Below are 27,715 nucleotides of genomic sequence, written 5' to 3'. Positions count from 1 at the left end.
GCTGTTATTTGTGTTTTCTTTCAGCATTCTAATTCTTTCTTGTTTTTTATATAATATTTCATTGCAATATGCAAGTAGCCACAGGCCTCAGTGCCCCATTTTGGAGCTCAGAGACGTGAGAATTGAATTGAATTTAACCTGCATTATGCCATGCTTAAATCAAAAGGGGCAGGTGGGGGAGGCACATAGGTGTCTAGGTGCCCCCTCCCCCACGCCCCTACGTTGTCTATCATTTTCAAATACAAGGTAGGAGCCGCAAGATGCACAGCCGACATTGGGGCTAGCTGCGTCCTGACACTGCACTCAACACTGACCCCTCAAGTGTTTTAGGTGTTTCAAGTAAAACAGTTTACCTGAATCCTTTGAGTAAAATGAAACAAACCCAATTAGTCAGTTATATGGTGGTAAGTCTAATGGAGCAAGTACTATTAGATTATTATATAATTATATAATTATAATGTATTATACATCACACATGGATTGTCAGCTTTCATGTAATCCATACTTACATTTCATGAGAATTTAAATAAATTATAATTGGGGCAACCAATCAGCAAGAAGCATTTATTGATCACCTGTTCAAAAGCAATCATTTTATAGGTTACTATGGGTTACTGCTCCTGGGCAGTGCCATTTATTACATAACTACCCTAGATTTCTAATTTTTATGGGATTGACCATGAGATGGTTTTAAATAAAATTAAAATTGGCTCCTTGTTTGGACTTGTATATTGTTTATACATATTTTAGAATGATGTCTTATGGTGCTGTAATCTGTAAACAATTCTCGAGTTGTAAGGTATTTTCAAATGATGCTGGGTAAAATACTGTACATGTCAATTAGAAAAAAATATGTCTTGGATTATTACAAGTAAACTCCAGGTGATATGTTTTTTCACTGAACTGAATTGGAAATAAATGAATTTGGCCCTGTATTCTATTAAGGAGCAAAAAGGAAAACAAACTGTAATTGTATTGGGTTGAAAAACCCAACATACTGTTCTTTGACTTTGGCTTATTCTTCCGCTTCTTCTTCTTCTTAGCACCCCCCATTTTCTAAACGCTCCTCCTCCTACAGTTTTAGGGGTACAACACCCAAACTCTCGACACTTCTTCGCCCTATAGCGGAGCAGGTTGCTTGTGCTTTTCTAAGAGATCCCACCCCCCGTCTTTTTGTGGCGCTGCTCCGAGAACCCCAATTGCTCCATTGACTTTGACAGGGAAGAGTTTCAAACTGCTGCCACACTTACAGCTTTGAAGCTGCATGCCCCAAACTTGAATAACATAATAATGGGGTCACCCTGAATGAAACAGTGACATTTGTTGGATTACCCAAAGTGGGAGGGGCCAACAACAGCCTATCAAATTTCACCCCTTGACTTTTATGGGGACATTGAAACTGCTGCCAATCTTACAACTTAGAGGCTTCACTCATCAAACTTGAATCACATAGTCATGGAGTCAGCTTGAATGAAAATATGATTGTTGGATGCCCAAAAGTGGGCAGAGCTGTGAACAGCCAATCAGATTTTACCTATTGACTTGGCAGAAATTTAACCTGCTGCCATTCTCACAGTAATAACATCAGGGTCCTCAAACTTTGCAGAGTTGGTCAATAGGGGACTGCTGTTTTAGTTTTGAAAAGTGGGCAGTGCCAACAACAGCCAATCATATTTCACCTATAGAATTTTATTGGTTTGATGCCATGGTGAGTCTGGAGGGCAAAGTAAAGTGAAGAGTACAGTCCGATCCTTAGTTAGAGGGGATCATGAAACTGTATCATTATTACCCCCTGTCCCCCTTAAAGTGGTATGGTCCGCCCCCCCCCTCCAAAAAATGGTATGGTCCGACAACCCCCTCTAATAAAATGGTACGGCCCGACCCCCCTCCAACAAAATGGTACGGTCCGCCGCCCCCCCCATCTTTTTGTGACACCGCTCCGAAAACCCCAATTGTTCCATTGACTTTGACAGGGAAGAGTTTCAAACTGCTGCCACACTTACAGCTTTGAAGCTACATCCCCCAAACTTGAATAACATAATAATGGGGTCACCCCGAATGAAACAGCGACAATTGTTGGATTACCCAAAGTGGGAGGGGCCAACAACAGCCAATCGTATTTCACCTATAGAATTTTATTGGTTTGATGCCATGGTAAGTTTGGAGGACAAAGTAAAGTGAAGAGTACAGTCTGATCCTTAGTTAGAGGGGATCATGAAACTGTATCATTATTACCCCCTGTCCCCCTTAAAGTGGTATGGTCCGCCCCCCCTCCAAAAAATGGTATGGTCGGACACCCCCCTCTAATAAAATGGTACGGCCCGACCCCCCTCCAACAAAATGGTACGGTCCGACCCCCCCCTCCAACAAAATGGTACGGCCTAACCCCCCCCCCAATGAAGTGGTACGGTCTGACCCCCCCCCTCCAAAAAAATTGTATGGTCCGCCCCACCTTCCAAAAAAAATGGTATGGTCCGACCCCCCTCTCCAACAAAATGGTACGGTCCGACCCCCCCCTCCGACAAAATGGTACGGTCCGCCGCCCCCCCCATCTTTTTGTGACGCCGCTCCGAAAACCCCAATTGTTCCATTGACTTTGACAGGGAAGAGTTTCAAACTGCTGCCACACTTACAGCTTTGAAGCTACATCCCCCAAACTTGAATAACATAATAATGGGGTCACCCCGAATGAAACAGCGACAATTGTTGGATTACCCAAAGTGGGAGGGGCCAACAACAGCCAATCATATTTCACCTATAGAATTTTATTGGTTTGATGCCATGGTAAGTTTGGAGGACAAAGTAAAGTGAAGAGTACAGTCTGATCCTTAGTTAGAGGGGATCATGAAACTGTATCATTATTACCCCCTGTCCCCCTTAAAGTGGTATGGTCCGCCCCCCCTCCAAAAAATGGTATGGTCGGACACCCCCCTCTAATAAAATGGTACGGCCCGACCCCCCTCCAATAAAATGGTATGGTCCGACCCCCCCTCCAACAAAATGGTACGGCCTAACCCCCCCCCAATGAAGTGGTACGGTCTGACCCCCCCCCCTCCAAAAAAATTGTATGGTCCGCCCCCCCTTCCAAAAAAAATGGTATGGTCCGACCCCCCTCTCCAACAAAATGGTACGGTCCGACCCCCCCCCTCCGACAAAATGGTACGGTCCGCCGCCCCCCCCATCTTTTTGTGACGCCGCTCCGAAAACCCCAATTGTTCCATTGACTTTGACAGGGAAGAGTTTCAAACTGCTGCCACACTTACAGCTTTGAAGCTACATCCCCCAAACTTGAATAACATAATAATGGGGTCACCCCGAATGAAACAGCGACAATTGTTGGATTACCCAAAGTGGGAGGGGCCAACAACAGCCAATCATATTTCACCTATAGAATTTTATTGGTTTGATGCCATGGTAAGTTTGGAGGACAAAGTAAAGTGAAGAGTACAGTCTGATCCTTAGTTAGAGGGGATCATGAAACTGTATCATTATTACCCCCTGTCCACCTTAAAGTGGTATGGTCCACCCCCCCTCCAAAAAATGGTATGGTCCGACACCCCCCTCCAATAAAATGGTACGGCCCGACCCCCCTCCAACAAAATGGTACGGTCCGACCCCCCCTCCAACAAAATGGTATGGCCTAACCCCCCCCAATGAAGTGGTACGGTCTGACCCCCCCCTCCAAAAAAATGGTATGGTCCGCCCCCCCTTCCAAAAAAATGGTATGGTCCGACCCCCCTCTCCAACAAAATGGTACGGTCCAACCCCCCCCCTCCGACAAAATGGTACGGTCCGTCCCCCCATTCTTTTTGTGACGCTGCTCCAAAAACCCCAATTGTTCCATTGACTTTGACAGGGAAGAGTTTCAAACTGCTGCTACACTTACAGCTTTGAAGCTACATGCCCCAAACTTGAACAACATAATAATGGGGTCACCCCGAATGAAACAGCAACATTTGTTGGATTACCCAAAGTGGGAGGGGCCAACAACAGCCAATCAAATTTCACCCCTTGACTTTTATGGGGACATTGAAACTGCTGCCAATCTTACAACTTAGAGGCTTCACTCATCAAATTTAAATCACATAGTCATGGGTTCAGCTTGAATGAAAATATGATTGTTGGATGCCCAAAAGTGGGCGGAGCTGTAAACAGTCAATCAGATTTTACCTATTGACTTGGCAGAAATTTAACCTGCTGCCATTCTCACAGTAATAACACCAGGGTCCTCAAACTTTGCAGAGTTAGTCAATAGGGGACTGCTGTTTTAGTTTTGAAAAGTGGGCAGTGCCAACAACAGCCAATCATATTTCACCTATAGAATTTTATTGGTTTGATGCCATGGTGAGTTTGGAGGACAAAGTAAAGGGAAGAGTACAGTCCGATCCTTAGTTAGAGGGGGTCATGAAACTGTATCATTATTACCCCCTGTCCCCCTTAAAGTGGTATGGTCCATCCCCCCTCCAAATAATGGTATGGTCCGACACCCCCCTCCAATAAAATGGTACGGCCCGACTCCCCTCCAACAAAATGGTAAGGTCCGACCCCCCCCTCCAACAAAATGGTACGGTCCGACCCCCCCTCCGACAAAATGGTTCGGTCCGCCCCCCCCATTCTTTTTTTGACGCCGCTCCGAAAACCCCAATTGTTCCATTGACTTTGACAGGGAAGAGTTTCAAACTGCTGCCACACTTACAGCTTTGAAGCTACATCCCCCAAACTTGAATAACATAATAATGGGGTCACCCCGAATAAAACAGCGACAATTGTTGGATTACCCAAAATGGGAGGGGCCAACAACAGCCAATCAAATTTCAACCCTTGACTTTTATGGGGACATTGAAACTGCTGCCAATCTTACAGCTTAGAGGCTTCACTCATCAAACTTGAATCACATAGTCATGGAGTCAGCTTGAATGAAAATATGATTATTGTTGGATGCCCAAAAGTGGGCAGAGCTGTGAACAGCCAATCAGATTTTACCTATTGACTTGGCGGAAATTCAACCTGCTGCCATTCTCACAGTAATAACACCAGGGTCCCCAAACTTTGCAGAGTTGGTCAATAGGGGACTGCTGTTTTAGTTTTGAAAAGTGGGCAGTGCCAACAACAGCCAATCATATTTCACCTATAGAATTTTATTGGTTTGATGCCATGGTGAGTTTGGAGGACAAAGTAAAGGGAAGAGTACAGTCCGATCCTTAGTTAGAGGGGGTCATGAAACTGTATCATTATTACCCCCTGTCCCCCTTAAAGTGGTATGGTCCATCCCCCCTCCAAATAATGGTATGGTCCGACACCCCCCTCCAATAAAATGGTACGGCCCGACTCCCCTCCAACAAAATGGTAAGGTCCGACCCCCCCCTCCAACAAAATGGTACGGTCCGACCCCCCCTCCGACAAAATGGTTCGGTCCGCCCCCCCCATTCTTTTTTTGACGCCGCTCCGAAAACCCCAATTGTTCCATTGACTTTGACAGGGAAGAGTTTCAAACTGCTGCCACACTTACAGCTTTGAAGCTACATCCCCCAAACTTGAATAACATAATAATGGGGTCACCCCGAATAAAACAGCGACAATTGTTGGATTACCCAAAATGGGAGGGGCCAACAACAGCCAATCAAATTTCAACCCTTGACTTTTATGGGGACATTGAAACTGCTGCCAATCTTACAGCTTAGAGGCTTCACTCATCAAACTTGAATCACATAGTCATGGAGTCAGCTTGAATGAAAATATGATTATTGTTGGATGCCCAAAAGTGGGCAGAGCTGTGAACAGCCAATCAGATTTTACCTATTGACTTGGCGGAAATTCAACCTGCTGCCATTCTCACAGTAATAACACCAGGGTCCCCAAACTTTGCAGAGTTGGTCAATAGGGGACTGCTGTTTTAGTTTTGAAAAGTGGGCAGTGCCAACAACAGCCAATCATATTTCACCTATAGAATTTTATTGGTTTGATGCCATGGTGAGTTTGGAGGACAAAGTAAAGTGAAGAGTACAGTCCGATCCTTAGTTAGAGGGGGTCATAAAACTGTATCATTATTACCCCCTGTCCCCCTTAAAGTGGTATGGTCCGTCCCCCCTCCAAATAATGGTATGGTCCGACACCCCCCTCCAATAAAATGGTACGGCCCGACCCCCCTCCAACAAAATGGTACGACCTAACCCTCCCAATGAAGTGGTACGGTCTGACCCCCCCTCCAACAAAATGGTATGGTCCTCCCCCTTCCAAAAAAATGGTATGGTTCGACCCCCTTCTCCAACAAAATGGTATGGTCCGACCCCCCCTCCGACAAAATGGTATGGTCCGCCCCCCCTCCCCATCCTTTTTGTGACGCCGCTCCAAAAAGCCCAATTGTTCCATTGACTTTTACGGCCCGACCCCCCTCCAACAAAATGGTATGGTCCGACCCCCCCTCCAACAAAATGGTACGACCTAACCCCCCCAATGAAGTGGTACGGTCTGACCCCCCCTCCAAAAAAATGGTATGGTTCCCCCCCTTCCAAAAAAATGGTATGGTCCGACCCCCCTCTCCGACAAAATAGTACGGTCCGCCCCTCCCCATTCTTTTTGTGACGCCGCTCCGAAAACCCAAATTGTTCCATTGACTTTGACAGGGAAGAGTTTCAAACTGCTGCCACACTTACAGCTTTGAAGCTACATCCCCCAAACTTGAATAACATAATAATGGGGTCACCCCGAATGAAACAGCGACATTTGTTGGATTACCCAAAGTGGGAGGGGCCAACAACAGCCAATCAAATTTCACCCCTTGGGGACATTGAAACTGCTGCCAATCTTACAACTTAGAGGCTTCACTCATCAAACTTGAATCACATAGTCATGGGGTCAGCTTGAATGAAAATATGATGATTGTTGGATGCCCAAAAGTGGGCAGAGCTGTGAACAGCCAATCAGATTTTACCTATTGACTTGGTGGAAATTCAACCTGCTGCCATTCTCACAGTAATAACACCAGGGTCCCCAAATTTTGCAGAGTTAGGCACCACGTAACTACGGTTCAAGGTTAGAAAAAGTGGGTGAAGCCACCAACAGCCAATCAGATTTTACCTATTGACTTTCAAAGGGGAAATTCAACTTGCTGCCATTCTTACAGTATTAACCCCAGGGTCCCCAAACGTTTCACAGTTTTACTTTTGAAAACTGAGCAGAGCCACCAACAGCCAATCATATTTCACCTATAGAATTTTATTGGTTTGATGCCAGGGTGAGTCTGGAGGGGAAAGTAAATGGTACGGCCCGATCTTTAGTTACAGGGGCTCATGAAACTGTATCATTATCACCCCTTAAAGTGGTACAGTCCAACCCACCCTCAAACAAAATGGTACGGTCCAACCCCCCCTCCAACAAAAATTTCATTCAGTGACTTAACGTTTTTCAACCCAACATGAAGTTTGTTCTCAAACTTCCCTTTCTAGTTTTCTTATATTCTCTATTTTGTATATTTTAAAAGATACTAGTAGTTTAATAATGATAGGTGGGAGTTTTGCAGTGATGCTGGGCAGTCCAAGGTTTTACTGAAAATCCAATGAGATGCAATGACTTCAATCTCATGCTTTCATTCACTTACCATGGGAAGAGTGAATTTTCTGATGTAAGCTAGATGTAATTATATATAGTTACATAGTTTATTTGGGCTAAGAAAAGAATAAAGTCCATCAAGGTCAAACCCTCCAAACGAACCCCAAATCCTTCTCAGTTAAGAATACTCCAACACACTACCATTTAGTGTATAACTTCCATTAATGTTATTTCTACCAAAGTGCATGACCACTTATGAACATTGAACTTTATTTTCCTCATTTCCATTAGGTCTTAGGGCTTAAAGGAATACTGTCATGGCAAAACATATTTTTTTCAAAACGCATCAGTTAATAGAGCTTCTCCAGCAGAATCCTGCACAACACAAACACATTTTTTTATATTTAATTTTGAAATTTCACATGGGGATAGTTATAATCTTCATTTCCTAAGGTGCCACAACATGTGACCTGTGATAAACTTCGGTCACATTTTACTGCTGAGCTGCAAGTTGGAATGTCACCCCTTCCCAATGGCCAATCAACAGAACAATGGGAAGGTGGCAAGATAGCAGCTCCCAGTAGGTATCAGAATAGCACTCAATAGTAAGAAATCCAAATCCGGCATGTAGCACTGCCAACCCCCCCCCCCCCCCCCCCGTAGCGCTGGCAGAATGATGTACTGCTATACTACATTGGTAATTATTGTGTCTTTACTCCATAAACTGTATAAATAACCTACAGATGTAGCCATTCTTTTCAGATTTCAATACAGCTGCAAGGCATAGCAAAAAACAAGTAAGGTGTGAAAAATGCAATGTTGGTTCCTCTTTTGAGATAAATAAGGGTCAAACATCTTTCATAGTTATCTAAACACTTGATGAAAACTTTCCATATATAAAATAAGATTGTTGCTGCCAAAAATATTTTGTTTGCAGATGTTGGACCTACAAATATACTATTTAATTGTAAATAAAATATTTTACTTTATGGTGTTACAGCCCCTTTAATTACCATCATGCCTTTAAATACCATTGTGATAATTTCCGAGTGTAGTTCCTACTGGCTTTAGCAGTTATGTGTAACGAAAAAAGGTCAAAGCTCCATGAAAGAGTCCTAGTGTGGTCTAGATCTTCTTTCAGGAATTTGTCTCTGACAGAATATTGAATTAGGGATTGTGAATCAGTACCAGTGCCACTGTAGGATCCTATCCATGAAATTTTATAGCAGCTACAGTGTTTCCTCTGTGTATCTCATTGCTGCAAGGATATTGAGTATCACAAGATCAGCATCTTCTTGTAATATTATTATGCATGTGTATATACTGCGTGTCTATACTATAATCATTATGCTCTCATTCCTGCTTTTACTGTATCATTCTTGGACCATTTATATATCCTTTTCATAATTCTTTTTAAATCCTATATTATCATTAATCAATTCCTATAAATAGCATTGTAAACTGGACTCCTTTGTAGCAATTATTTTCTGCTTTGTAGGAGCCCCTTCCTGCGTGAGGGTCAAGGTCTGCTGTAGCTTATGTTGTCCCCAGCAGTTTGACTGTAGATTGATTTTACTATATTTTAGGACCCCTCCTTTTAACTAAGGGTTATACATTAGGCACTATTTTATTAATACACTTCTTAATATTCATACAGGTATAGGACCTGTTATCCAGAATGCTCGGGACCTGGGGTATTCCAGATAAGGGATCTCCAGACCTTAAGTCTACTTAAAAATAATATAAACATAAATAAACCCAATCGTATTGTTTTGCCTCCAATAAGGATTAATTATATCTTGGTTAGGATTAAATACAAGGTAAAAACATAGATAGGTTGAAAAAAGACATACAGTGGAGGAAATAATTATTTGACCCCTCACTGATTTTGTAAGTTTGTCCAATGACAAAGAAATGAAAAGTCTCAGAACAGTATCATTTCAATGGTAGGTTTATTTTAACAGTGGCAGATAGCACATCAAAAGGAAAATCGAAAAAATAACTTTAAATAAAATATAGCAACTGATTTGCATTTCATTGAGTGAAATAAGTTTTTGAACCCTCTAACAAAAAAAGACTTAATACTTAGTGGAAAAACCCTTGTTTGCAAGCACAGAGGTCAAACGTTTCTTGTAATTGATGACCAAGTTTGCGCACATTTTAGGAGGAATGTTGGTCCCACTCCTCTTTGCAGATCATCTCTAAATCCCTAAGGTTTCGAGGCTGTCTCTGTGCAACTCTGAGCTTGAGCTCCCTCCATAGGTTTTCTATTGGATTAAGGTCCGGAGACTGACTAGGCCACTCCATGACCTTAATGTGCTTCTTCTTGAGCCACTCCTTTGTTGCCTTTGCTGTATGTTTTGGGTCATTGTCGTGCTGGAACACCCATCCACGACCCATTTTCAGTTTCCTGGCAGAGGGAAGGAGGTTGTCGTTCAGGATTTCACGATACATGGTTCCGTCCATTTTCCCGTTAATGCGAATAAGTTGTCCTGTGCCCTTAGCAGAAAAACACCCCCAAAGCAAAATGTTTCCACCCCCATGCTTGACGGTGGGGACGGTGTTTTGGGGGTCATAGGCAGCATTTTTCTTCCTCCAAACACAGCGAGTTGAGTTAATGCCAAAGAGCTCTATTTTGGTCTCATCAGACCACAGCACCTTCTCCCAGTCACTCACAGAATCATTCAGGTGTTCATTGGCAAACTTCAGACGGGCCTGCACATGTGCCTTCTTGAGCAGGGGGACCTTGCGAGCCCTGCAGGATTTTAATCCATTGCGGTGTAATGTGTTTCCAATGGTTTTCTTGGTGACTGTGGTCCCTGCTAATTTGAGGTCATTACTAACTCCTCCCGTGTAGTTCTAGGATGCTTTTTCACCTTTCTCAGAATCATTGACACCCCACGAGGTGAGATCTTGCGTGGAGCCCCAGAGCGAGGTCGATTGATGGTCATTTTGTGCTCCTTCCATTTTCGAACAATCGCACCAACAGTTGTCACCTTCTCTCCCAGCTTCTTGCTAATGGTTTTGTAGCCCATTCCAGCCTTGTGCAGGTCTACAATTTTGTCTCTGACATCCTTGGACAGCTCTTTGGTCTTTCCCATGTTGGAGAGTTTGGAGTCTGCTTGATTGATTGATTCTGTGGACAGGTGTCTTTTATACAGGTGACTAGTTAAGACAGGTGTCCTTAATGAGGTTGACTAATTGAGTAGAAGTGTCTAACCACTCTGTGGGAGCCAGAACTCTTAATGGTTGGTAGGGGTTCAAAAACTTATTTCACTCAATGAAATGCAAATCAGTTGCTATCTTTTATTTAAAGTTATTTTTTCGATTTTCCTTTTGATGTGCTATCTGCCACTGTTAAAATAAACCTACCATTGAAATGATACTGTTCTGAGACTTTTCATTTCTTTGTCATTGGACAAATTTACAAAATCAGTGAGGGGTCAAATAATTATTTCCTCCACTGTACGTCCATAAAGTTCAACCATAATGCCTATATATAAACTGCCTAACTGCTAGTTGATAGGTAATGTTTTATTATTATAGAGAAAAAGGAAATCATTAGAAAAAATATAATTATTTGATTGAAATGGAATCTATGGGAGATGGCCTTTCCATAAATTAGAGATTTCTGGATAATGGGTTTCCAGATAACAGACTCAATATATTTATCTCAAATCAATCAATTCACCTGTGGTAAAATCCCCGCAAAATTATGAATAATATTACACACAGAGCATCTCATATATATAAGCCACAACTTGATTATGGAAAGAATTATATTATTACATAGGCAGGAAATGTAATCAAAGTTGTAAATGTAAAAATTATTTGCATCAAAAAAGAACAAAAATTTGTAATTTGCAATTCTTGTTACATTGGAAATTTCAAGTTGCAAATAGCACATTTAAGGACTGCTTAAAGGAATTCTACGACAATTTTTATGGTGTACTTTGTATTTCTAAATTACATGGTTTAAAATTTTATTCTTGAGCAAACAAATGTATTTGTTTTGGTTGTAATATTGCTGTGCAGGCAGCCATCTCAGTGCATTGTGTCTGAGTCTAAACTTTCAGCGCTACACATTACAACTCCTACTCCCATGTAACTTGAGGAGTCCCAAGCCGGACTAGGATTTTTTACTATTGCTATTCTGATATCTACCACTTTTAGCAATGCAGATGTCAGATAGCTGCTATCTTGCTACCTTCCCATTCTTCTGCTGATTGACTGCTGGGGGAAAAGGGGGGAATTATATCATTCCAACTTGCAGCTCAGCAGTAAAGTGTGACTGAATTTTATGAGAGTACAAGTCACATGGAGGTGGTACTAGTACAAAAATGACTTACAATAAGAAGTGTTATTATATATAAACATTTATCACTGGTGGATAAAGTTGTTTAATACTTTCCAGGTTTGCAAAAGCTAAATTAAATTGACAATGAGGCGTTATATTTATAATTTAGAATATTTTTCCATGAATGACTTTTAGTACATAAATAACTATACAGTCCCCACACTGTGCATATCTAAAGGTGTGGATTCATTGCACATCCTACAGATTTATAAATGCAGTGGGGCAGGTGTAAAGAGGACCCAATTAAAGTAAGTCTGCAAAGTCGCTATGGCTTAAGGTGGAGTTACCAATCGAGTGGCTTTTAGACACAAGGCAAAACTCCCCTTCCATTCTAGTGATTGTGATCTAATAGTTAGAGGTCTTTTACTGTTCTGTATGTTATACGTAAGTTTTTCCTTGTCTACTTCTTTTGTGATACACCTTTAGAGCTCCTAATGATGCCCTGATGGGTGAAAACCCTTGCCATCAAATGTAACTGTTAAAGGAGAAGGAAAGTCATTTTGGCATTTATTGCCAATAGAGGCGCCACATTAGTGCCACCTAGAATGCTATATTTATTCTGCAGAAATCTTTACCATACCTAAGTAAAGAAAAGCAACCTTCCTTTGTTTAAGATTGCAGCTGCCATTTTAGCTTGGTCTACTTAACTTTCTGCTGCAGCTCTAGCCATTATAGCTTAGATCACACATTCTGATGGGAGCAGGGAGTGAATTCTTATGGGAGCAGGAGAAGGGAGAGAGGAGAGAGCTGTGCATATTCTGGCCCTGGCAATGAAGGATTTTTCTGAGAGAGGAAGTCAGATACCGAAGAAAATGTTTACAAAAAAGGAGATAAGAAATCCTGTGTTTCTTTTAATAAAGGACTCAGTGCAGCTTTTCTGTAAGTGCTGTGGCTGTGTTTACGTAGACCTTTATGTTAAAGCTTACTTACTTTTTACCTTTCTCCTTTGTGAGCCATGATCTGTCTTTGGAGGAAATATGGGAAAAATGTCCCTTTGTCTTGGGAAAGTTGAGCAATGCAGCCTTGTCATCTAGTTTATTACCTACCAGGAAGACTGAAACAGGCTTTCTTTTTATGCAATTATATTTAGGCTATCAACCTTATCTATATAATATGATGAGTTTAGCTTCCCAACTGCTGCTCAGAGCACACTTGTGCAATGTACCAGACAGTTCAGTTCTAATAGATTCAAACATGGGAAACTCCTGTGACTACTGTAAATTTGAAGCTAGTGCAGTCAGTTTAGTATATAAAATATGACATTACTAGCCAGTTCTCGTTCAAGTTCAACACCTATATGGCCCTTATGATATGCTTAGGTTTGGGGTCTCTCCCTTTTTTACCCTGGGAGCCCATTTTTCTAAAACTGTCCATACATGGGGCAATACTGTGTGGTAACCTGAATGCTCTTAACACAGTTGACATATTATTGCACTGTGTATTGGGTCAAAACAATGACTTTACTGATCAATAATTGCATCCTGGTAATCCATCAGTTGGGAAAATCCAGTATAGGGGGACTGCAACCACAGCTTCTATATGATTCTTTACTCTGGGCCTAAACTGTTACATCAGATCCCCTTTGAAAAGTGTTACATTCCTTTAAATCTATTTTTAGGTTCTGTCTACAGCTGCTTTTGCTGAAAGTAATGCAAATGGCAGAATTTATGGCACTGCATGTGCGTTATAAAAACAAGTGATCCAGTCCCAAAACAAATACTACTTCTCAATATCTTTTGTAAAAATGCAGCAATTTTTTAATCAGCTCCGGAAATATTCAGACCCTTTTCTCTCTGTATTCTCTCTCCTATTTAGTACAATATAATACTTTTCCAAGAGGCAGAATACTATTGTAAGGAACTATATACACTTTAAAAGCACCCTATATTTTCTTAATATATGATCTGACTAAATCTGTCTTTCACTAAACTGTATTGCTCACTTTCAATTTACTAGCCCTTTGACAACATATTTTTATTCAAAAATTTCAGATGGTTATCACCAGGAATTTTAACAGCAAGTTTCCAAATCGGTAACACAAAACTATAGCACATGCTCTATTGAATGCCTGCTAATCCTCTTTTACTAAAGATCTGAAGATCTCTGTATATAGCATACACATGAAGGCTCAAAACTTGTACATCAGCTTTAATAAAGACCATGTTGGCCTATTAAAATATATTACAACAATACCCACATTAAAGCCCCTTTTCAGCTTTGGAAGGTTATACCGTCTAGCATAGTCATAATAGTCATATAGGAATTTCAAGAAGCCAGAGTGAGAATATGGGAGAGCTTCTGTTTTTTCTACAGATTTTAATCTAATAAGTATACTGCATGTGTTATTAAAGATAACCTGTAATAAGGGACTTTTCTTTGCGCTTTATAGTTTATTCATTATGCTGATCAGATACATTACACATGATCGCGACTTTGAAACTGATAGCAGATAAGCCGAAGGAATCATTTTGTAATGGTTGGATAGTATTTCAGTGACCAAAAGATTTCACTTTGCATTCTACAAACTATATCAATTGTGCTGCATTGCCAGACTTTGCACGTTTTTTAGAAACTGTGATTACAAAAGAACATCAAGATTTTTCAGCGCTCCAAAGCTCGCATATCAAGAAACATCTGTTTTAGACTGTACTTTCTGTAAATTATTTGACACATATCTGGGGCCGACTATAAACACGGGTCCAGATTCAGTTCAATGAAGAAAATGTATGTCATGGATTATCTTAAACTTTATTAAAGTTTATGTGGTAGTGCAGAACTAAATTGGGTAATATATTTTTCTCATTAAAATAAATGTGGCCCATTGTATCCCATGTCTAAATTATAAATTGGTTAAAAAGGGTTTCTGTGTACAGCTAAATGTTAGAAGTCATAGATCAATTAAAATAAAATTAAAAGAATGAACGAGGTCCCATTATCCTAAAGTGTAAATTTACACTTATTATTATGCTTGATCTCACATTTGTCTTCCCTTAAATGTTGAAATATAAGATCATACTTGGTGCTGCAATATTTGCTGGCTTTGGTAAAGTGACTATTCTTAATAGGCAGTTATAGCATAGGTACTAATAAGCCACTAGAGTAACATGTACACGCCCAAACAAGCAAAATGGCAAATCCCACATAACTACATCTTTGAAAATACATTATTCTTTATTGACAATAGGCACTTTGTCTAATTTAACTTTTCTACCGCTTGAACCCCTAACTTTTTGCTGCCTAACATAAAGTCCTTTCTTAATAATACTCTTTCAAACTGGAAATTCATTGTTTTCTCTTTTGTCAAATTGTGCACTCTAATACAGGCTGTAACATAGTAACATGGTAGAATATGTTAAAAAAAAAGTCTCATGTCATCAAGTTCAACCTTTGTTTTCTAAGTAAGCCTGCCTAACTGCTTGTTGATCCAGAAAGTGAAAACCCCCATCTTTAGGTTGTATAAGAATACTTTCAGTCATTCGATCTTTATCTTAGTCTGTTTCTACATCAACCTCATACTTCCTACCTAATGCAAGAATACTGCAAACAGTATGTTCATGATAACTCCTCAGTGCCTCAAAGATCTGTAACTTACACAGATAAAATAAATGCAAGAATATAATCCACCCTCACACTGGATACCACCAAGAGAAACCCCTATTATATCAGGAATTGGCTACTGTTGCCACTTGTTGTTTTGTACTGTCATTTTTTCACATTCTGCCTATAATAGTGTGTATGCATATGTATTTTTATTAATATAGTGCTACCCAAATGTGTAAAGCAGTCTACAACAAGGAGCAGATTTATCAATGTGTAAAATTAGAGCTCACTACAGAAAAACTCACCCGCCTTCTGTTAATTCCTATGAGATTTTTAGAAGAGGTACCTGGTGTCAATTACTAGGCAGAGATGTAGCGAACCTCACAAAAAAAGTGCGAACTTTGTGAACCCCATAAACTTCAATGAGAAGGCGAACTTTAAAAACTAGAAAAGCCATTTCTGGCCAGAAAACTGATTTTAAAGTTTTTTAAAGGGTGCCACGACCTGGACAGTGGCTACCTAAACTGTCCCTCACACCCCTGCACAGCTCTCTCCCTATGCTAACTCATCAAGCACACACAGGCAGAATGTAAAATGGCTGCTGGGCTTCGGTTTATATATGGAAGGGAGTGGTCCGGGGGTGGTCCAGGAGGGAGAGCTGCCTGATTGGCTGCCATGTATCTGCTGGCTCTGGGGTGAGAGGTCAAAATTTGGCTCCAGCTAAGGCGAACCCAAAATTGCGAACATCACTAAAAGTTCGCAAACTTGCGAACACCCGATTTTTGTGCGAATTAGTTCTCCGGCGAACAGTTCGCTACATCTCTAGGATCACTGTGACTACCTTTATTGGTTACATGATGTGGCTCGTGATAAAGGACCTCCTGGCTTGAAACACATGTGACCAATAAAGATATACTGTAGTTTGCAGCTAATTTGCACTTAAAGTCTTTTTTTCACATAATCTTTTCCAATTTTTAGCAACAGAAATCTTCCACCTGCTAATGGCTATACATGTAAGGGTATGTTTTCATTATCTTAGACGTACAATCTTGTTTCAAATTAGTGTATCATAGGAGTCTTTTAAATTTTAATAAAAGTTAGTTATTTATCAGCGAACAACAGCTGTGAAGCAATGATAGATAAAAAAAACAAAACTAATAAAGGTGGCTATACATGGATCCACTTGTTATTTATATGATTGGTATGGTAAATAACATGTTGGTTTAGGGTGCATTTTTACTGGTTATCATCTAAAAATTCATTTTATAATACCAGTCATTTCAATTACAGTACAACTTATTTCTGTGTATACTGCAAATCCCATTAAGAAATGAAGTTAAATATTGCTATTAAAATTGTTACATGAAAAGAAAAGATACTCGGCTTCTTCAGAGCCCAGAGTCTGCTCCTCTGAAAGGCACTTTACTGTTTAGAAATAATTAGACCATGAAATAACTTGCTGACAAACCAAAGAACAGATGTCATTTTCGCTTTATCTTGTTTTTTCGGCCAACAATAATGAAAAAATAGGGTCAAATTTCTTCATTGTTTTCATTACTTCTGTTCAACTGAGAAATCACATTTCTTAACCTTGGACTGTAACCTGTCTAATTGGAGTCCGCTTACAGCACTATGCATTCTACAGTAATTAACCAGAAGGTGGATGCTTTAATTTATTTTTTCTTAGTGCCCTTGGCAGAAATCATTCTGCAAAATGCATAATTAAGACTTTAAAATGGACTGGCTGTAGGTTACTAGAGAGACAGAAAGACATAATTTTGTAAAATAATGCATGACTTGCTTGTTATGTTGTGTGGGGGGAGGGAGCAGTGTGGTGTGAAAGATCTTGCTTCAGGATAAATTTTACATCAGCGTCACTCTCATAGCCATGTAAATAACAGCTTGGTTATTAATTTCAACTGTGTTTTTACCCTTTCAAAATGTAACACATGACTTTTATTGTGTGTCTTTAGTCCCACATCTGCTGATATGTAAATACACAGTTCCTTGCAACATAATACCGGCAGTTAGAAAATAATATTCAAGCTGCATGTCTTTATATCCTGGAGTAAAGTAGATTTGTGTAAAAAAAAAGGATTTTCCCAAAGGGTGTACTTGTAGGGATGAAACAGGACCGTGGGATCTCAGAAAAAACAACTACCTTTTGTTTAAAATCTAAGCATACAGTGGAATTGAAAATATGACTTGTTACATAGCATTTACAGAGATTGTTCTTTATTTATCAGTTGCAGTTCCTAATGGAGGTTAAAATCTAAATACAATACCATGCATACATTCATTACTGTCAGTTTCCTTCAGCTGTCTGCCTCTATTCTTGAAGAACGAAAGGAAACCTTCTCACATTAGGAGAACACACAAACTCCTTGCAGATAGTGACCGTGTTGTAATTAAACCCATGACCAACAACACTGTGAGTTAGGAGTGCTCCTTTGTGTTGTCAATTGTAATGGTATAGTAAGAGGCCTATTTATCATACTGTGTATAAAAATGGTGACCAAATACACTTCACATTACCAGGCACTGCTGCATAAAAACCAGTATATTTATCAAGTTCATTATTAATGTTCAGCGACCGCATACATCTGTAAAAAAATCCAGTGTAAAAGTAACATGCGTGTTTTTTCTATATGCCTTGAATATGATATGATAAATTTACCATTTATATTAGATTTACATTATATTATAGCACATTTGTATATATTAAGTTGTCTATTAGGGCTTTTGCCCATTTATAACAGTAGTTCTTCCAACTGGTTACTGAACTGAAATACAATAACAAAGATTTTGTGGGGAGGGGGAAGTTAAAGGAAGAATAGAGTGCAAGTCCAGGTTCCCTGCATGCTCCTTAATCCAATACCTCTTTGTGGCCCTCAGCCACTATACTAACTTACAATAAATTGTGGACCCTGCCCTTTTAAACTGCTGTATACCAACTATTGCAGTGGATTTTATATTCAGCTGTTAAGTTCTGATCTAAAAATGTATTATTGTTTTGGTTGCTTAATATTCAGTATGAGGCTAAAAGTATGTACAGTATATTGCTCAAAGCAATTTGTGAAATAAAGTAATTAAAAATAAATGTAATCAATACAGAAGTCGTGAAAATAATAAATAGGCTTGCCAAACTAGTAGATCTTGTTAGATGTTTATGTATCCTTACTAAGGACCCATGCTCAGTGAGGATTGGCACGCTCATTTGGATTAAATCTGCAGAAAGTGTAGGGATTGGAGAAACCTTCATTAGATATGCTGTATATAGCATAATAATGTATGTAATAGAATCTTTGGAGGAGCCCAGTGCAGAGTAGCAAACCTTACCAGCCCCTGACACCCTTCCCTTCACCCACTCTCTCTTGTCCCCCAGCCTGCTTGCTCCCTGCCCACTCTCCTATCTAAGAATGGCCAGGGAGTGGAGATTTATATGCGAGCAGGCCAGGGGACACGAGAGAGTAGATGGAAGAAAGGGGGCCATGCAACAATAGAGGAAGCTGACCCAGCCGTCTGGGCCCCCCTGTTCCCCAGCCTTCCCCCTGGGACCGCAGGGTCGGCTTCCTCTATTGTTACACCACCGAACTTAGAGACAATTCTGTAAGTGACAGAGAGAGTTCTCATGTTGGATATTTTCTTATTCCATTCAACTTCTTAAATCTTTAGCTTTGGCCAGTGATCAGGGTTAAACTTTGATCTCAGATGTTATCACAGATGTTGACTCATGACAGCTGTATAAAATTTAGGCCTAGTAATGCAACATAAGAACTAAAGGTGAGTTCCAATACAAATACAATAAATGTGCGTTATAACATCAAGGCATTCCATACTGTAAAAAATGTACTTTTACAAAACAGCTAGTATGTAATGAATTGCATGCATATTACACATGCATATCATTATAAATAAGGCCTTTCTTTATTTTTTTTTAAATAATGTAGAAAATAACAAAATATAATTTTTAAATAACTGGAAAATGTAGTACTTTGTTATGTACTGGTGTCACAGCACTCATATAACCTAATGCATTTTTTCAGCATTACGTGATTTAAGTAGTAGCAGAAGTTGTACACAACCAGATGTTTGCTTTTATTAATCGAACTTCACTAATGCAGCAAAACAACTACAGCTTGGCTTCTGTGAGTTAATAGATTTGGTCAACTGACTGCAGCTCCTTCAGTTTCAGTTTCAGACCAAGCTAAAATGGCAGCTGCTTTCTTAAACAAACAAAGGGAGATTATATGGCTATTGACTTTGGCCCCAGGGCCAAACGATCACTTTGCAATGAAGGGGATAGGAAAAGTCAGATCAAGGACCGCATCAATGAGCCAATGTGGTCCCTGATCCAATGAAAATTCAAGTTAGTCCAATCAACATCTGGCCAGATGTCAGTTAGAGAGGCCTGTCAGAGGGCCCCATACACTGCCAGATAAGCTGCCAAGTTGGTCTTAAGGACCCGAATCGGCAGCTGAAATCTGCCTGCGTATGGCCACCTTAATTGCAATTAAATGCCTAAATGCCTTTCCTTATACTTTAAAGATATACTCATACTCTATAACAAACGAATGTTTATCCTTATGTTTACTTTAAAGCACACTAAAATAGTTATGTGCAATTTTTTTCAAGGTATCAGTGTTGTAACTAATGTTACTGGACCCAACATCAAACTGCTCGAATATTTGCATTTGGAAATTGAAACTCTGTCTGCAATTCTGCTCATCTCACTAAAAAACACCCTATATGCAGCATTTTATATTTAAATTGTTGCCAATGGCGTCCAGACCTATATAAAGCACCCTTAATGGTGGTCTTGGTATTATTCTTGATGCATGTTGTGCTTTAGGCATAATTGTCATTGTGAAAGCAATAGGATCATAACTGCTTTGAACATGTATGAAAATATGAACATGTACTAGGCATTCTGTACTCTTAAGACCACAGTCATAAAGCATGACAGTGCTGCTGTAATTTTTAATGAAAGGAAATTAATTAAGCAACAGAAATGTAACAGAAAATGTACAGCTTATACAAACATTTAAGAGACAGTGGGGCTCATTTTTAAACATTGGGCACATTTGCATCTGGGCAGTAACCAATAGCAACTAATCAGTGATTAGAATTTTCCAGCCAGCTGCAGGTTGAACACGGAAAGCAATCATCTGATTGGTTGCCATGAGTTACAGCCTAGGAACAAATTTGCCTACATTTTCCTACAATGTATATAAGTTGCATTGCATTTATCTCCTCTATTTGCCAGTGCAATCACATATTCCTAAAACAAATAGCAGCTTTCACCAAGTGACCACAGGTGTTGTACCTGTGGCGTACCAGTTGCAATAAGTTATTTTGCATGTACTGTGGACTTTAAAGAGGTGGTTGTTAACTTTTAGTATGTTATAGAATGCCCAACTTTTCAATTGGTCTTCATTATTTTGAATGTTTTTTTTATTAATTTGTTGTCTTCTTATAACTTTTTGCAGCATTTTAATAGGGGTCACCCAACAGCTAAAAAACTATTTCTCTGTGAGGAAACAGTTCTATTGTTATTCATATACCAGTCACTGAATCCAACCACTTGGTGGTTGCTACATTTGGACCCTAGAAACCTGATAGCTGTTAAAAGTCCGAACTGGAGAGTTGCAAAACAAAAACTGAAATAATTAAAAATCTACAAATAAAATATAAAGATCAATTGCAAATTGTCTCAGACTATTATTATCTATAACATACTAAAAGTTAACTCAAAGGTACACCACCCCTTTAAGCATCTCCCATTCAGAAAAGTCTCCATATGAAACTTTCCATATGAACTTAGCTTCTATATGAACATAACTATGCATATGAAAGGGAGAAGTAAGCATTACTAGATTTCCTAGACTACAATACAATTTTACAATATATGTCCCCTAAACAGCCATAACCATTTCCATTAGTTAAGCACTCTGCAAGCCATTATAGGAAGAAAAATTGGGGCCAAAAGTCTTTATATAAACACTGTTAAACCTTCACAAATTGCATATGACAAGAATCATTTATCAAAGTATCTTGGTTTAAAACTAGAGAAATTGAAGAGTTGATGAAAATGGCCCCTTGATGCTAACTTTGAATGGGAAACTTACGAGATAAAAGCCATATCTGGAAACTTTGAACAGCTGAACATATGATTTCACAAAGTCACATAGATAGTAATTCTGCACCTCAAAATAATACACTCTATTAGAAAAACAGGTTTTATTTATTCTATAATAGAAAAAAATCTAACTGCAAACCTTTAGGTCACAGACTATTTAAAATACACCCATTTAAAAGATTATGATCAATAACAGTTTAATCCTACACACAATGCAGGTTTGTAGTATCACTGTTAACATAAAGCCAAGCAGTTACATGTATAAAGTGAGTTTAAGAAATCATTGCATTCATATATCCATAAATTAAAACATAAATGAATAATTTCTGGGCAAAATGTTTTGCCAGGCATGAATTCGCTGCGAATTTCCGCGTTTTGCCATTGGCGGATTGTTTCGCGAAACGGATGAAAAATTTTGGCGTGGAAAAATTTGCTGCACGTCCAAAAATTGTTGCCCGCGTCAAAAGAATAGTCGCGAGTCAAAAAAGAATAGTCACGGGCGTCAAAATAATAGCCGCGGGTGACAAAAGAATAGCTGCGGGTGACAAAAGAATAGTCGCGGGCGTCAAAAAAATAGCCGTGCAACAAAAGAATAGCCACGGGTGACAATTTTTTTTGACGCGTGACATTTTCGCTACTTCAGGAATTTTTCGCCGTTTCGCAAATCTTTTTAACTTTTCGGCAAAGCAAAACGAGACAGATTCGCTCATCACTAATCATTTCACATATTAAACATTCAGTATCATTTAAATGTGCTGTACTTAATATTTAGTATAACAAGTCACATCAAAGGAGTAAGTTACACATAAGTACCTATATACAGTACAACTACATACATTTCTATCTCTTATCTCTAACTTCGCTTTCTCTATCACCTGAAATGAAAATAGTGTTACATTACTATCACTGCATTCAGCAAAGTGTCTTGAAACACGCAATTTCTCTACTTAGTTTGGATTCTTAATCTGACATGCGGTTCCTTATTCTCTCCTTTAATGGTCTCATAATTTGCCACATCTTAAGAAAGTGATCAAATAGACCACTGCCAAGCTGTTGCAGTTATTATACTCCTTGATATGATCATTACGTCCTGACACCGTAGACTTAAAATCCCTGCCACACTTATAGCCTAACACTCCAAAAAGACTTACTTTGTCCAGAAACTTACTAGGTAATAACATCCCTCCCAGTTTGTGTACTCTCCTTGGGATATTGCATATTCCTATATTGAGAGTTCTGAAAATCAACCAAATATAATATGGGCAAAATCTTTTTAATACACTGGGGCTGATTTATCAAAGTCCGAATTTCGGACTTTTAAAAGTACATTTAGGAAAAATTTGTATCAGATACAAAAATTACGGATTGCATCGTGGTCGTACGAAAATATTGTGGTGCGATCTGAAAGTTCCGAAATTTGCGTATCCGAACGACCTAAACCGGCACAAAAAACTTTCTGACTTTGAACCTTCTGTGCATGTATTTGGAAGCCTCCCATAGGACTCAATGACACTCTGCAGCTCCAACCTGGCCCAAGGAAAGTCACGATAATGAAGCTTGAACGAATAATGAAACTTTTGTACTTTTTGTCGCACAAATTAACGAAAAAATCACAGAAAATACGCACAGTTCTAAAACTTCGAATACGAATTTTTAGCATTCGGACACAATCGTACTTTAATGAATAGGCCCCTAAGAGTACTTCCAATTTTATGAAACTGTCTGTTGTGTTTATAAAAAATGACTGGACAATTTCCATCTCTACCAATCCTATCTTAATTTGTTTGTGTTAACAGAACCTTCTTTTTAATGTTAGTTAACGCTTAAAAAGCACATTCAACATTATTTTTATAGCCCCTTTCCAGGAACCTGTTATTCATATCTTGTGCATTTCGAAAAGATTCAGAAAGCGGTTGTGCAGTTTCTTTTTGTAATTTAAGTACATGTCAATGATTCTGTGGGGCTCATTTATTAACACTGGGCAAATTTGCCCATGGGCAGTAAACTCATAGCAACCAATAAGTGATTGCACTTTTTCAGTCAGCTGCATGAATGCAACAATTTGATTCGTTGCCATAGGTGACTGCCCATGGGCAAATTTGCCCAGTGTTGATAAATGACCCCCTGTATGTTTAATATGTCAAACAAATGTGACATTATTTATTGATATATGAATGATAGATAACTGGTTTCTGGATAACGGATCCCACACTGGTACATGTAACTTTACATATGTTAATGGTAAGACTTTACCCTTACATTGGGTATATTTATAAATGCAATACAGTTTTTATTGCACCCAGGACATGGTGGCCATGTAATAGACTGTGAATGATCTTAATCTTATAGATGGGTATTTTTAAATTAGTCTGTGGCCTGAAAATGTAATGCTTAAATAAATGCTATTAAATGTATACTAATCTAATACACATTGAACACAGCTTTCAGGCTGAGTCTGTGTTAATAGATCATGTTCATTTCACGCTGTTAGTTTTTCTATTGCAGACTTTCTTCATATGTTTCTCAACCTCACACAGAAAAAGTTGACAAAAAAGGCAGATGATAAAGACTTAAAAGAAGAATTAGAAGAAGTAGAATTGTTTTTATTCCATCTACAAGTAGATATGGTGTTCATCCATTAAGTTGCAAAGCATCAACCAACAGATGTTAAAAAAATACAAGGAAAATGCAATTAGCAAATGTAGAGTGCATGTGAAAGGGACACAATACAAACTGGACATATGGCTTAAATATATTATACTGGGGAAATGCAAAAATGACAATGAACTTCTTTTTCTTTAAAATTTTATAAAGTAGGAATTATTGGAAACAAATTTCCAAGGTATTTTACTTTTGTGCCACAGGCTTTGAGGAATTTTTCATTCTAAACCATTTGTAAATCAACTTGAAAGTTCTTAAATGTAGAATATAACCCCCTTTTTACATCAGCCTATTCAGTTGGGCATATGTAGAAAAGGTGCATAAACACTATCTGAAAAGAAATATAAATATTTTTATATTTTTTTCAAAGACATATCAGAGTCCACAACAAACCATTTCCCAATGAACGATTTGCCATACAAAACTATTTCCCAACAGGCTGAAATGTAATGCAACCTCTGCCTTACCTTGTTCCACTAGGAAGTGATGGGTTCTGGGATTTGAAGTCCCTCTGCTTTCCATAGTGGGTGGTGCACAGATTCTCTGGAAAGCAGAATTCACCACTTCACAATAGAACGAAGGGAATGTTGGGATTGGATAACTCTGTTTGACTAAGAGGAAAAGCTGGTCTCTGAAAATTTACTCCTTGGGCAATACAATTATAAGAAGGGGAAATAATGGTCTTTTATATACTGTAGTTTATTTAACAAAATTCCAGGCAAGTGACATTTATTTTTGCCCCTAAGATAGGAACATACTAGGGCTGGGAATTCTTAGGGATTAAGCCACTAGATTCACATGAATTTGTGTTTACTCCCTATGAAATTGAACTTGCTTGGGAGAACCCATAACTTAAACAATTCAGGGCCATATTAATAAATGGACATAAGGGGCACTTGCCAATAGCTAGAACACCGGGGGGCAGAGAAATTAACTGCTATAACGTTTGAGTGAAGCTTCACCCAGAAGTTGCAACTCCTTCATTTAAATCAACTGCAAGAGATCTACAACATATTGGTTTGAATTTCTTTAGCTTTTTATCAAAACATGTTCCTAAGGAATCTTTCTAGTAAAAAGCTGGTATCTTTAGTACAGAAAGGTAGTGAGGGTCTGTTTGTTTTGCAGCAAAAAGCACAGAGTGAATCTGGATTACTTTTTTATTGCGTCATATAATATTCAAGTTCAGTTGTTTGAGTTTCTACTGCCACAAATTCCTTGCAGCTTGCCAATACGCTCTTTGCATTCGTACCTTAAAGCAACAGTGAAACACATATTCTCGGCATCAAAAACTCCCTGTGCAGCAAAAGAAATGTTCCTGGCTCTACTTTATAACAATAAAAACAATAATCACTAGACATTGAGGGAATTTCAATATATAATAGAGATAGTACTTCCAGTAATGTCTACAGCAGCTGAATCTCATTTTTATAGTTTGTAACTCAAAAAGACAAGTGTTTTATATTTTGTTACTTACTGTTGCATGAAGTTTCCCTTTTTTTGACATAGCTAAAAATGTGTTGCTGAAAACTCCTCGTATGCCAACAATCCCCTGAGACACAGCAAATATTTCTAACATACCTGGAATGACAGAAATCCAAAAATAAAACAATGCTCCCATGCAAAAACCATAGGAAGAGAAAATAATAACACTCATTTCTACTGATTTGAGATGTCTGTGCTAATCTTACAAAAGTTTTTAAATTCACAGTTGCTTGAAACTAAAGCCTGCTCAGATATCTGGGGATTGGAGATTCACTGACTTCTACATTAAATAACTCCTTCCAGATTACCCATTATTTATTGTCTCTAGAGATCCACTGCTGCAAATGCACCAGTAACTCAGCATTTGTTTAGATCTCTTGGTTAAAAATATGATAACATAAAGCTGGACTGTCAATCCTGTTGGTGAGATGGTGAGTGACCATAAGTGCACTTACAATAATCATTTGCTCTCAATTATTTAAAGTGCAAGATGTAAGGGGTAATTTATGAAGTGAGACAGGGTGTAAAAAAACAGGTGCAAGCCTCCAAAGTGGAGCACAAGGACCAGTGTTTTTTGCATGAATACAGCTTTACCTCATTTAGTAGTATTATATTCATGAGGGGAATGCTGGGGGAGGCACACAGGGCAACCCCTGTATCCTAAGTTGTGTGGCAGTCAGACAGCAGGCTTGGCATAAAGATGGTAAGGATAAGGCTTTCTTGCACCAACCACCACTGTACTCTGTCTCTTGCCCAGGGTAAGGTGTAAATTACTCAAATTCAAATTGAATGACTACTCAGGACATCATTTTGCACTTGCACCTGGTGTCTTTGTTATTGACCCCTCTATGTTTTCTATTATCCATCTCTGCTTATAAGTGATTTCTTAAGTTTAAATCACATTAGGAATCATAAAGTCAGGATAATCAGAAAACTATACTGCAGACTGCAGTATACAAATGTTTTAATCACATAAATATGAAGGTCAAAGCAATCCAAAAATGATTTCAAGCTGCTGTAGTATCAGACAACTAGCCTGTGGTGCTTTTCCAATCTCTTTGGTGGATCAGTAAAATTTTTATTTTTTAATAACCTCCCTCCCTCAGTTCCCTTGATGAGGACCTCTAACTGGACATGGTTGTCTTTGGAAAAGCAAAACTTCAATTGAAAGAACAGACTTTAGTTCTTTGAATTAACAGTTGTTTAGTGTGCGACCTGAAGACTCTTTGTAAAACATTTGGTTATAATGTGACCTGTGGTGCTGTAAGCCAGTGTTTTTCAACCTTTTTTGGGCAAAGGCACACTTGTTTCATGAAAAAAATCACGAGGCACACCACCATTAGAAAATGTTAAAAAATTTAACTCTGTGCCCAGCAGCAGTTCCCCCCTAGTACATTGGTGCCAAGAGCAGTGCCCCCCTAGTACACTGGTGCCCCCCTAGTACATTGGTGCCCAGCAGCAGTGCCCCCCTAGTACATTGGTGCCAAGAGCAGTGCCCCCCTAGTACATTGGTGCCCTGCCTACGGCACACCAGGCAACATCTCGCGGCACACTAGTGTGCCGCGGAACAGTGGTTGAAAAACGCTGCTGTAAGCTATTCTTCTGAAAACATGTACAATCATATTTCCTATAGATTATTGGCTTATATTGTTATATACTTGTTTGGCATAGTGTAGTTTGCAGCTGTGGTGGTTATTTAGAAAAGTTAGGGAACTTGAATTGCATCTGAGATAAAGCAGTGTTGATCTTCTGCACTGAAGTTTCAGAATGGGCTCATTCTCACTCAGAATTATATTTTGTATTTGTAATTATATTTTGTGATGTTTGTGTGATGTTTCAGTATTCAGATGTTGGGTGATGTTTCAGTATTTTAAGCTCAATATTCAGAGTTCCTACATTTCAACTTAAAGGAGAACATAAAAACTAAGTAAGCTTTATCAGAAAAGTCTATGTAAATAAAGCCATAAACGCTTACAGAACTGCTGAGT

The 27,715-nt window shown here is 39.0% G+C and overlaps 1 protein-coding gene across 1 annotated transcript in view; it reads right to left on the bottom strand.

Annotated features, from left to right (window-relative positions):
- The window catches only part of fgf5 (fibroblast growth factor 5), a 46,618-nt gene that overhangs the window by 9,429 nt on the left and 9,474 nt on the right, over nucleotides 1–27,715 (bottom strand). Inside the window, exon 2 of the mRNA XM_002934009.5 lies at nucleotides 25,720–25,823. Coding sequence (XP_002934055.1) covers nucleotides 25,720–25,823 — 104 coding nt within the window. The remainder of the gene's footprint in view (nucleotides 1–25,719; nucleotides 25,824–27,715) is intronic.

The sequence above is a fragment of the Xenopus tropicalis genome, chromosome 1, assembly GCF_000004195.4.
Source record: "Xenopus tropicalis strain Nigerian chromosome 1, UCB_Xtro_10.0, whole genome shotgun sequence".
In the NCBI taxonomy this organism is placed as follows: domain Eukaryota; kingdom Metazoa; phylum Chordata; class Amphibia; order Anura; family Pipidae; genus Xenopus; species Xenopus tropicalis.
This window is presented reverse-complemented; position numbering and strand designations above follow the sequence as displayed.